Source organism: Limulus polyphemus, unplaced genomic scaffold (assembly GCF_000517525.1).
Source record: "Limulus polyphemus unplaced genomic scaffold, Limulus_polyphemus-2.1.2 Scaffold545, whole genome shotgun sequence".
NCBI classification, from domain to species: domain Eukaryota; kingdom Metazoa; phylum Arthropoda; class Merostomata; order Xiphosura; family Limulidae; genus Limulus; species Limulus polyphemus.
The window spans coordinates 241,910-255,680 of NW_013666155.1; the positions used below are offsets into that span (position 1 = coordinate 241,910).

At 34.1% G+C, this 13,771-nt stretch overlaps 1 protein-coding gene across 3 annotated transcripts in view; it reads right to left on the reverse strand.

The window, feature by feature from the left end:
• The window catches only part of LOC106459008 (transforming acidic coiled-coil-containing protein 3-like), a 59,885-nt gene that overhangs the window by 14,580 nt on the left and 31,534 nt on the right, over window positions 1-13,771 (reverse strand). For all 3 annotated transcript variants that reach the window (XM_013918574.2, XM_013918575.2, XM_013918576.2), the window contains one exon: window positions 6,830-7,834. In XM_013918574.2, the coding sequence (XP_013774028.1) occupies window positions 6,830-7,834 (1,005 nt within the window). The remainder of the gene's footprint in view (window positions 1-6,829; window positions 7,835-13,771) is intronic.

Genomic DNA, 13,771 nt, shown 5'->3' on the forward strand with positions numbered 1-13,771 from the left:
TCCATTGTTGACATTAAGCATACTAATACACAATTCTAAATGTTTATAAAGTAATTTTAGGTGATTTAACACATGGACCTTATTCTATACATATATTCAATGTTTCATATTGGGTCTTTCAAAGGACAAAGTAATGTTACTTACATGATTAATAGAGCTAATACAAGTTGCTTTTTTAAGTGATTTTATCTCCCATAGTCTAGCACTATTGTAGATAGTTATCAAAAGTTTTATTTTTTCTATTGTATTTTAAAATAACTAAACAAATAAACATACATATTTAACAATCAATCTGACTCAACAGCAAAAAAATACAACTATCTTACTAGGTGGTGGGGCCTAAGAGTTAGTTACATGGCTGTGTAAATCATGATCCAGAGACCATTTTGCAGTGTTGTTTTATTTGATATCCAAGTAATTATTAAGGTGTTTCTGTCCTATCCAAGTGAAACACTCACATGCTATGGTCATGTTATTTCACTATTATTTTAGTAATCTTTTCTCCTCTTATACTTGTAATAGTTTTGCAATTCACTCATGAAAAGTCTTTGTATCTTCCTTTGTTTAGCTGATCTTGAATCATTCTCCTACTTTGCTTCATTGAGATTTGCACAAAATGGAATTGTCTTCACTCTTCCCCAGATAGATCTATAAGTTTACCACTCCTCTATACAGATGTATTTCTCTTTGGGTTCTTGACTGCACCCCCTCCATAAAGCTTCTCTAACTTCTCCTACAGCTAACATTTGGAGCAATTGGTGTGCAATCATGATTCCATTGACACCTGTTACATCTGTAACACCTCAGACATTTTGCTACTTTATATGTGCAGGTTAGCTTTGAATCTCAACTTTTCCATTTCAACAAGAACAAGCTCTCAAAGACCCTGGGCTCATTGTCTCGGCAGTTCCTCACAGGTTTCTCAAGAAGTTTGAGAATGGTGAGTGTTCCATAGATAATGTACTAAAACAATTTCATGATCAACTGACAAAAGACAATCATAACTTCTTTGGATATCATCCAATTATAGATCTGCATACACTTCTGGATTCCTCATAATATAATGCATATACCTGAAGATTTTCAGAAAGAAAATACTAAATGCTGGATATGGTTCCAACAAAGTGTTTTACAATTTCTATTACCAGTAAGACAGAGATTATTTGTTTGAAAATGCATAAATGAAATGATAACACTGTAAGGAAAATCACATTATATAACACATATATAACATTATATAACACATTACACCATCTTTTTTTTTTATTACAATCAGCTAAGTAAAAAACTATTGAGTTGTATAAATTATGAAAATACTTTGCAGCCCTATTTGCATGCAATAATGATAGAAAAAAAAAGATGTTTATTCTCTCTTGACAGACAGTTTTAGATATATACAAGAATGCATCTAATACCCTACTTATGACTTGAACACATACAACAGGGTGTATACAAAACTTTAAAAAATAAATTATCTGACTTTTTGTAAGTAGTCCTCCCTGACCATTCATAATATATAAACACAGACAGACAGACAAACACACACACACACACACACACATATATATATATATATATATAAATAAAGGAATTTATGTTCAGAAATCACTGCATTAACTACTTCAAATGAATTATTGAGCTTATATACTAGATGTAGTAACTAGCCATATATTTAATACAATTATAGCAAATGAATATACAGCCCATAATAAAAAGTGATGTTGTGAAACACTAAATTAAATTCTATTATACTGCATGAACATTTGCTTATGGTACAAAAAATGTTTTTAAAAATAAAAACTTAAAATAAAGTTTCCAAACTATTTTTATGAGCTTATATTAAAATAAACCAAAATCTATGTTCTGAAACTTGCCGAGCTGTGAAATATTGAAAAAATAATTTTTTGATGACTGACAGAATCATACAATTGCCATCACCTAAGTATAACAAACACAAACCAGAACTGTTGTAGTGAGTTCAAAAACAAAAAAGATAATAAGCAGAATTATACATGGAATTTTCTTTACGTTAAAATATTTTTTTTATTTGTGAGCTTTCGGCCCTCTTATCAGAGCCTTCATTGGGCAACAATGTACTTAGCAATGAAGGTTCCAATAAGATGGCTGAAAGCTTGCAAATAAAAGTATTTTAACATAGAGAAAAGTCTGTATATAATTATACATATTAATTTACCTACATTACAAGTCTTAAACAACAACAACAAAAAAGTTTAACAATTTTAGAAAAGGCACATATAAAAAACACTACACAATTAAACTGTATGCAAATATTTTTTCTATTGAAAATAAAACAGCACATTTGTTAATTCTGAGCATTGAATGTCTTTCACAATAATGTCTATTTCTATATTTTTTATTTCAGAAATCAGATATTTGGAACAACAAATTCACAAGTTTTACAGATTGATATTCATATTTATATTCTTAATGAAAATAATATTTCAAGAATGCCTTTTCCTCAAACTTCCTGTAAATATTTCACCAAATTAAGAGTTCTTTTGACTTCTAAAGTTTGTTCATTTAGTAGAAACTTACAGGATAGAGAAATTTGGGATGAAATAAAGCTATGTAAAAACCTGAAGGAAACCCTAAAAAATATTTCTAAATACCATCATACCTAAGAACTTAAGCATCTAATAATATTAATCTAAAAATAAACCAAAATCAGCAAAGTCAGCTTTTTGGAATATGGCATGCAAAACAAAATTTCAATGTTTTATCAATAAATAAGAAATTTGGACCAACTTTTTGTGGGGTACCATAGTGCCATTAAAGTATAATAAAATTTCTGATTTATACCTTTTAGATTCAAATTGTTATGATTGGTGCAAAAACAGTGATTCAGATGAACATTTCACTATAAAAACAATTTGCAATAATTTAGGTATCCTCTTTGAGTCAAACAGATTTCTTTTTCTTCTGTTATCTCTGTATAATCTGATTGTCTAGCGGGTGTATCATGCAAAATGTAAAACAGGGCTTTCAAATGCCTCACAAGGTCACATCTTACAAAAAATATCATATATAATATCCTTGTCTTGTGCACTATACCTCATATAAAACCTGTATATAAAAGAGCCTATTAGAAGTTCTGATAACAGCAATACAATCAGACGTTATACTGGAAATTTAATTTAAGTTCACAAAAGAACACTAGGTAATCTCACTTTGAAGCTCTAGCAATGTATCACCACAGTAAAGTAACTGAAAATTGGTGGCAATTTCATATAACACAGGCAAATTGGCATACAATTTACATAGAAAGAGTAGTCTGGTGGAATTCTGTATTTATCAGGATATGCCCAATACATTTTTGTTAGTGATTACTGGCAACAAAAAAAAAAAAAAAAAAAAAAAACCCTAACTTTAGACATTTTTCTTGACTTTTCCATACTTTCCCTGACTGAATACACCCAGTATAAATATACATATGTAACCATTCACAGTATTAACATAAACCAAAACTGCAACACAAACCCTTAATACAAAAGAAAAACACATTTCAATCCAGAACTTGTAAATAAGAACATGAAACACTAACACAAAACACAGCTTTTAATATTAAAAACAAACATTATTTAAATAATGAAACAGTAGATATTATACAAAACTAAATTTACAAAATACATAGTGAAATGATCTAAAACATACTGAACCTTTTAACCCTATGTCAAAGGCTGGATCTGGCCTTTGACATCCCATGGTTAGTCTGGTGATCCTCACAGCATTTTGGTGAAAGCCCTTTTGTTTACCGAATGGTGGTTGTGGTTAAGGGTAGAGATCTGTCTGGTGGGGTCATGTTTGTCTCTTAGGTCTGGCTGTGGTGGCAGTTGTTGTTAATGGGTGATGATTGTGTCAGTGAGTGTCAACGAATGTCTTGTTCCTACTTCCTCAACATTCAGCACCCTTTCAGTCCACTTTATCTCATGAAAAACCTTCTTGGGTTTTGGCTTTTAATGATTTTGCCAGAAGTAGGTGCATATTTAACGAAGTCGACACCTTGTTTTCGGACATCTTTCAATGTGGTATCTGTTGCCAAGACATTTACCCATTCCCTTTCTTTATCATGATTGTTGTTGGCACCAATGGTTGGGCCAATGATGTGCTTTCGACACCAGGTGTGGATGTGGGGAATGGCTGATCCACCGGTTACTCCACTATTCTGTCAGGCAAGGATGGAGTGTTGAACTGTTCTGAATGAGGCAGTCTGGTCTCTAGAGACTTTAATGCCAACCGAAGAACTGATTAAATGAGGTTCTGAATGTTCAAAGTATCACTCAGCAATGCATCTTTATTCATGTGCTCTACCAGGTGGAAAGTGAAGTCAACTTCAGGCATCTTGGGTTCAGTGGCGAGGTCTAGTTCTTCACCAAACAGAAAATTCCAGTCATCAAAGTGGCTCTTCATATCAGGATGATTTGAGGACCAACTCACAATTTATGAAACAATATCCCACTGGGTCTTTATTTTAAATATCAAAGGTCTGGAAAATGTACTGTCAGTGAAATCTAACTGGCCAACAGGCTAACTAGGTGTGAAGGTTGAAAGAGGTTCATAACCTTTAGTTACAATTATTACCTTTCTCTAAAAGCTACCTTTAGAAATTGAATAACACATGAAATACCTTGGTCAAGCAACACTTATACCAAGTTGACTTGTGCACTTGCAATAATCACTGATAAAACATGTATACTTGGTGCTCATGAACTGCTATCCATAGGCTCCCATTGGGTGTCTACTTGACCAAAATCTATTTAGGTGTGCTGCATTCTATTGTCATTAGAATGACAATGGACAGCATGCTTACTACTGAACCATATTTCCTACACATGTATGCTTACTCAGATTAGGTAACACTAATCTTCACTGATGGCTGTTAGAATTCACCAATGTTTCAACTATCTTTCCATAGGGACCTTCTTTTAGTCACAAGTAACTAGCAATGGTGTGATCAAGAGTTTCACTATTTGGGTACTACTTTCAGCTTCTCTTATCACACTTACAGTCTGCATGTTCAAGCATCCTAAACCACTTCCTTGTAATGAAACAATTTTAAGAAAATATTTAGAAAATTGCATGCTTTTCTAGCATTTCAAAAAACTTAGCAAACATATATTGAAACTCTATACCACCCTTTCCATTAACCCAGTGGTCTGGGGTTGATAAGATGAAGTTTACATTTTAACCAAATAGCCAATGATCATGAATACATACAAGTGACCTTTTTCACACCTCCAGGAGAGGACCAACAATATTCAGAGCTATTTTCTGAGCAGAAGAAACAAGAATTTTTTGCTGGAGTTTACTCTGTTTAGGTTGACTTTTCTTCTGGTGGCACACACCATACAGTATTCATAACATTGCTGAACATCTCGAGTTGAATGCAGGCAGAGGAATGGTAGAACAAGTGCATTTACCAGTCTTTGATATCAGCAAAGTCTAAAGACTTTCATACCCCAGACCTCTGGGGCCTACTAGCCCTAACAAAGACTGAGACCCACTGCTCATTGGTTAGTAAAAATGGTACAGCACTCTTTCCAACATTCATAACTGATTATATAAGTGTCATAGGTACTTTTTATTCAAACTAAAAATTAAATTAAGTATTAAGAAATTAAAAATATTTTAATGAAAACCATTTCTACAACTAGCATGAAATAAAACTCAGAAATTTATCTTAAATTATTAACTATAACAATATTTAAAAACAACTGTCAGAAAATCAACAGTATAATTTTTATGAAAATAACAGTTCTATAAGTTACAAATCAAATTCCATACAAGCCAATTTTATATTTTAATTAAGTACATATATTTTGTTTTTCTGGTGACCTAAATAACGTATATTTTGGCTTTGAATGAGATCTAGCCCAGATTATTATTTATAGCACTGATGCATATTCATAATTAACGTGAAGGTGTTTCATGCATGCAAAACAGTTCAAAGCACAAGGTTAGTGTTTCAGAAAACAATATAGTTGATGCCTCTTGGACTAAACTGCAATAACATTAAGAGAAAATCACATATATGTAGATGATAAACTAGCCATAATTATCAGTTTTTATATTAATAACACATACAATGTTAATTTCTAAAGGAAAATAAAGATGGATAACAAAGTGTTAGATAACATGAAATGATACATCTGTAGACAACTAAAGATTAGTGATAAATTATACCAATTCCAATGTATTTCCCTTTTAGTGATATAATAGTGCCTGATCCAATTTTTTGAAGCAGACTGCTTTTAATACAAAATACAAATTAAAAAGTGCTATAACAGCATTTATCATTAACTGATGTCAAGATATTTGTGAACACAGCAATAATAGCATGAAGCCTTTAGAGGTCAGAAACTTCAAGTTAACCTAGTACAATTGTGTTGCAATTCACTATGCAATGTCATTATCATTACAAAACCTCTCCAACTTCAGTTAGCTGATTTGTATTGGAAAATATAGGAAAAAACTATTTAATAAGATATTTTAAATTGAAATGAAAGAAAGCTTATTAAACACCTTGGGATACTACATAGCAGTCTCCAGGGTTAACAACTTTCTCCAATCATGACAATTAAAACATTAGATGATATAATTACAAACATGTGATAAAACATGAAACTTCATTCCTCTCTATAAACCTATGATATTGTTGCTATTCTCAGTGAATATTTTCTTGTGATAAAGTAAATTACTTCATAAACAAATATTGTAAGGGAAATGTTCAAAAACATATTATCAATTTTAAATTCTGAATAACTGTTACTACAAATGGTTCTTTTATAAAACAAAAGGACTGGGTACTTACTACTTTGGAAAAATTGTGTTCAATTCTGTCACATTGTGCTTTTGATCTATCAGCTTTTGCTTCAATATTCCACACGATTTCTGTGTTTTTAAATTCTTCTTTTAGTTCACTTGCTTTTGAACCATCCAAAGTATTAGTTTCATGTCCTGAAGAAAGGCATGATTCTTCCACATTTTCTTGATGTGAAGTTACTTCTTGTATTGCATTCAGTGGAGACACGTCTGGTTCAATATTTTGGTTATGAGAATCCATACCACCTGCTAGAATGTTTTGATCACTAACTAAGTCTCCAGAACATGCAGAATGCATCACAATATTTTCATTTGCATCACCCTTTTGAACAGACTGTGAATTCTGAACAGAATTAGTATTTTCATCACCTACAACAGAAAATGGGGAGTTCATATTCATATTGCTTTCAGTGGCTTTCACATTAACAACTGGTAAAGGAGAATTTTCCAGTTTATTTTGTGATTGAAAGGGATTGATATTTTCATCAAAGTCTGGAATGTCCACTTTTAAAGAATAGGCATTTGTCTGTGAATCCATTCTGACATCTTTCTGGGGCAAAAACGTTGTTTTCAAAATTGACTTCTCTTTTTCCAAAATTTCACTGTTGACTTTTTCACAAGAAATGGAACACTCATATGTATCTTTAAGAAAATATTTATCTTGATCAGAATCCACTGTTGATACTTTATCTGTAGTTGAATGGCAAGCCCAAGAGCCAATTGAAGATATGCTAGATGGGTCACGAAAAGTGGAAGATGCTGTTACTGCACCATCTTCCAAGAAAACATCACTCTGATCTGCTTCAAAAGTGACATTAACATTATGAGATCTAGTGCTTCTAGACTCATCATCAGTTTTATCCTCAATACTACAAAAGTCTTCTGAGCTTGCAGAAACAGTTCCTCTTGGCTCTTCTACTGAACTTGAGGTTGATTCCTTGATCACCAACCTGTTCAATATAGATCCCCTTTCTTCTGGAAGTGTGTCACAAGACTAAGAAAAAGAAAGAAAAAATTCTGATGTATGACATTTTTATTACATGGGAATATGAAACTGATAAAGATAATCATGTCTAAACTTTTTAGGGCTGTGCTGATATGACAGTATGAATCAGTATTGGCTTCTAATACAAACGTTTGTCTAACATATTGGTTATATTATCTGTGTAACTGATACATGACACTGCCATTTTAATGTTACTAAACATTCCTTTGTTATCATATACAACAATTCATCATCAAACAAGTTTTTCAGCCTATCATTATTGTAGTCATCTTTAAACACAACAGTGTTATGATACACACATCACATATTTTCATATCTTTATGAGCAATAAATACTGCAGGCTACAACATCTTGTCAGTGTGAGAATTCAAAATGGTACATGTTAGTTCCTAAGTTGAAGTTTTTAATACATACTTAAAGCTATTAATCTCAAAAATTGTTTTACAGTACTGAGTAGGCTTTAGCACACATACTTGTAATAATAAAATGTGAATTAGCAATATCTTTAACATTTACATACAAAAAATAAATTACTTTGTCTGAGAAATTGGAGACACATCTGCTAGTTTTATTAAAATGTTTCTGTTTTGCAAGAAAACCCTGAAAACATACATTTTTAAAAAAATATTTAATAAATATATCAACATACAAAAAAACATATATGTATAATTATTACTTAAACTTGCTTCTGTTTTTTACTAATAATTAATTAATGAAGTACTTTTTTATATTGTATGGAAACAGTTATTCAGCAGTTATTGGCACAATTGAAAGCTTATACAGGTTCACACCAAAAATTTGAAACTACGAAAGGTCTTAAAATCATCATAGGATTTCATGGTTACTTAATAAACAAGTACTACTTGACCTATGCCTATGATGAGACTTAACAGCACATTGGTGTCTGTAACTCTACATGAAGAAAGGAAAAAAAAAATCTTGATATTCAAACTACTGGTCTGACTTTAATGGTTTATATGCTGATATAATGCAAGGGCGACTTTTTGTAATAAATTGTAATACTTAATTACTAAAAAAAAAATTTTAACTTTAACAGAATAGTTAAAAAACCTGGAATCAAAAAACACAAATAAAACCTTGTAAAGTATTATTACAATAATACTTCTCTAAAACAGGGTCAGATTCAGCAAAATTTAAATGTAATATTGTTGTAGGCACTGTGGGTTAGGAAATATATAAATACAATATAATAAAATGTACGCATGATACTGCAAATCAAAAGTGTGAAAAGTCAACATTCTCCTTACCTGAAAATGTATTTCTAATAGATACTCATCCCCACACCCACAATAGCTTGATCCATCGTGCATCCACCTATGATATTTGTATGTCACTAGCCTTGAGCTAATTCTGTACTAAAAACTAGATCCTACTTTATGACATCATCCTGTGATGATAGCCCTCCATCAATAAAAGGATGAAACAATCTCCTTGAGCAGTAGCTTCCCCTGTGGTCGAAATAACTCATCCAAACATGTGGAGGTAAGTATCTATTGGAAATACACTGTCAGGTAATTCAAATATTATCTTCTGAGACAATACTTCACCTCCACATGAAGGATAACTAGAATACCACAGTGAAATGGTGGAGGGGCCAGTGCAAACTTTAAACCTAGATGAGCTCCCTTCAGAAAGCAGCTGAAGGGAAAGCTCAAAGAGTGTGAAGACACTCCACAGAGGCACATCTGCGAGATACCAGATCTCTTCTTGATTAGGTTATACACTTCGAAAAAAAGAGAAGGAAAACCAAAAGAGCTCCAAGGTCACAAAAATTTGTGGAATTTTTGCATGACCAACCAAGCACCTGTATACAAATGGTCATTGAGCCAAGAAGTGTAGCTTGGTTAGGGCACAATCAGACCATACACTGTACTTACCTCAACTCAACTGGACTGACAAATCCATCCTGCTGAAGAAGGAGGGAAAATTAACTGTTTGAGGGGTGACTAGCACTACATAGACAGTGTCACCACAGTCCTACTTCCCATCGAATTGTGCTGTATACAATAAGTGAGAAATTCACCAAGGATAGGAATGGGATAGCAGAATTGTAGTTAATAAAGCCATCCAATAACCAGCAATAGTGAAAACCAACAATCCATGGTAAAACAACCATGTGAAAAATATCAAAAGGTGGTCCACAGCAGGGTGGCCCAGAAGAAGGGAATGGCTGATGAATCAATGTTGAAGGATTACAGAAATGGGGAAAGAAAAAGATACATGATCAGAGTCTAGCCTTGTGGGCAATAGACTGAACAAATCCTACACATGAAGATGAAGGAACAACACTCTTGGGTGAAAGAGAGAAGTGTGTGTGTGGTTGAAGCAAGAGAGTGGGAATGGGTCAGAGAAATAAGGGGCTTGGACACCAATTGATGAATCAGAGGAAATTAGGGTTGTGCTGGCCAAGGAGGCAGCACCAACAGGATCCAACGAGGATCGTCTTGTATCAAAGTGAGGACACGAGGGAAAAGATGAAGAGGAGGATAGGCATACAGAAAAGGTGAAACCAGTTCTGGTTGAGAGCATCAACTGCCAGTAGAGAAGAATGAAGAACTGTGGACCAGATGAGCAGAAGTTTGGTGTTTTAGAGAATTGGCTAAGGCACTGATGAGAAGTGTGACCAACTGAGAGCAAACCCAATGAAAAATCTCAAGGTAGAGACACCACTCTGTGGTTAGAGTCCTGTCTGGCTGAGAGAGGCAATCTACTACCAAGTTCAGAGCCACTGACACATGACAAACATTGAGACAAACCAAATGGGAAGGAGTCCAAAATAGCAGGACCAACATGTAGAAGCAAAGAGTCCTGGAATGGGTTCCCCTATGATGGTTGATACAAGAAACATCCATGGAATTGTTAGCATCATTTTCACAAACCAATTTATGAGAAGATGGAGGAAATGGGAACCTGCTTGATGGATGGCAAGTAGTTCAAGGATGATGCAGAGTGAACATTCCTCCAGAGCCCACATGTTCAGTCATTTAGTTGTTCAGAGATGCACAGAGAAGCAACTGTGAATAGCTGGAGATTTTGTTGGGGGCTGACCACCGTGGTTTTGGCAAGGTTTAGTCACTGAGATAAGTCCTTGAGAAAAGGAGAGGCATACAATATAGGACAATGGATCCTACAAAAAGTTACTCTGGTCCCACAATTTTCATTGGAGGAGGTGCATGTATGTGTGGCCTTAAAAGAATCAGTGGTTTGAAGGAATTCAGAGTTCCCAAGAGCAAAAGACCCTCATGCACAGTGTGTAAAAGAAAAGCACAACTCTTGATGACAAGACGTTCCACTGGCCAAGTGGTAAAATTCAAGCTTGACTGATATCAGAGTTGAAGAACTTGCCCAACTGTATGAATTATAGGATAGAAAAGATGTGGAATGCTGAACAAGTCAGCCTAGCTGAGCAGCCTATCACAAAAGAATGCAATATGAGAGGAGTCTTCCTGAGAAGGAGTGAGAAGAAGCCAATCATCTATGCAATGAGGTAACTGCAGTCCCAATCTGAACAAGGTGGATGAATACCCCAAAGACATAAGGAACAGACACAATATTAAAAGGAAGAGCACAGGACTGGAAGACCCAATCCTGATGGACAAAACAAAGAATACATCTGGTGGATGGGGTGATTAGAATGTGTAAAAGAGGTGTCTGAAATGCCATCCTTTGTCATCCACAGTCCAGGTGAAAAAATAACCCCTTCATATGGAACCAAGGGATGATAAAGTGGTTAAGAGATGACAGGTTAATAACCAGTTGTAGGGGTAAGTACCCTCTTGATGACATTCTTGGCCAAGAGATCCAAGACCACATCCTCGAGACACTGAAGGAGGAGGAAAGGAAATGGAAAAGGAGGAAAGATACATTGTGTATAAGAACCTGAAGTACCCTGACATAGGAAAGTATAAGGCCAGAAAGCTGGAATGGGAAGAGGAAACATGGATTCAGCAGGCCTAGGAATAGGAAGAGAGGACTGATGCCGGGTTACCTCAGCCTGGTTCTCCAGGGAGTCAGAAATGTTCCCGAAGACCTATGGGTGAAGAAATGGTGCCCAATGAAGATGACATAGATAAGCATGAAAATGTATAAATTAGCTAGGAGAGTATCCAAATAATAGATGATCTAAGTAAAGAGAAATAAAGCAGAAAAAGATGCATGGGCCAATGTAGTGAAAAGAAACCCTTTAGAGCACGATGAAGAGCCTTAGATATAAGGTGAAGTGATGAGAGGTAATGCAGGAGGATGATAAGAAAGAGACAAAGGTGAAAAAATTGGGCACAAGAGAAAGAAATAGAAGTTAAGAGAATACTGGGAATTGAGGTAGAGAAATGAAGAATGGCTGTAAGCCAGGACAAACAAAAGTAGATGAGGATGATGAGACATGTCCATTCTAGAGAATGCAGAGGAAAAGAATGAAGTTATTTCATGTGCAAGTACTTAAGTGAAGCCACTGCAAAAAAAGTTGTGTTGCCTACAGTAGAGCAACTCACATTAAGCATGTGCTTTTTAGGAGGGAGTTAGCTCAAGGCTAATGGCATGCAACTCTTAAAGGCAGATGCACGAGGGATCAAGATATTAACCCTATCGGCACGGGTGCCCTTTACTACGAATGACACAAGGTTTTAGTGTCTTACATTCAAAATTTTATTAAACTAATTTTTGTTTATGTTATACCAGTTACGATAGCATAAAATCTTAGCTAATAATCCATATTTTAATAGTATACAAGTTTTAAGTTCTTAATTCTAAAAGGAAATATGTAAAAAAATCCTAAATTTCCACTAGTGTAACACATATGACAAATTTTGTCTTAGCATGTCATCATCCCTATTTTATCCATCACTCCCCAAAAATGTACGAAATTAAACAGAAAATGCTCTCTATAAAACCGTTATTGACCATAATTTTTATGGCCTTCAATTTTGTTTAATATATAATGAAACGTAAGAGAGAACTATCAACCAATTGTGAAAGAGAGTAAGTGGGTGTGGCAGGAGGGGTCTGATTTTCTCTTTGTTAGCTCTGTAACCGATGCCTCCTGCCACACCCACCTGTCACGTCCTCTCTTTCACAAATGGGTGATAGTTCTCTCTTACATTTCATTATATATTCTTTATAACCATCTATCAAATGGCGTATTGTATAACATCGTGTTCTGAACAGATAACCATCAATGTCACCCCGATTAGCAACATCTTTTCTGTAGGAAAGTTAACGACTAGCTTGGATCAATCTGTAACTGCTTTTGTCTCATAGCTAGAAAGCCAGGAACATTTTTAGAAGTAAGTGAATTTGTCTGCTTTTTGCATGTTATTAGTCTATATTCTTTGGTGTATCATTTAAGTAAATAAAATTGGTTAAATGCTTTATTATAATCGCTAAAAAAAATCAGGCTTAAGTCTACTCGACAATCAAGGGATTACACAAAGGAAATTTGAGATTTTTGAAATAGCAAAAAGTATTTTTAATTTTAACATGAAAGTACTTTGCACACGGACTATTCAAAATACTCAATATATTCATGGACAAAACTTTATTTTATTTTATTAAAAGTAGGTCACTAAGAAATATGACTTTTTGTATGTGAAAGACTTGTAATATCAACTGAAAGACTGACAAATTTCGTGAACATACCCAATATCTAGAGAGTTATAAGTATTAAATTTATATAAACTTTAAACAAATACAGAAGGTCACGTGACTCAGTCCCAGGTACCGAGCCTGTGTCCAAAGAGATATATTTACATATATATATTATATTGGCCTTTGAGCCGTGCCTGACTAATAATACAAATGTTACAATGATGTGGCACACGTGCACTCATGTTATTGGATACAATAACATAAAACTGACCTTTGGTCTTTATAAAGTAACTTGTCTTGGCTATATTTTAGTACGTCTAG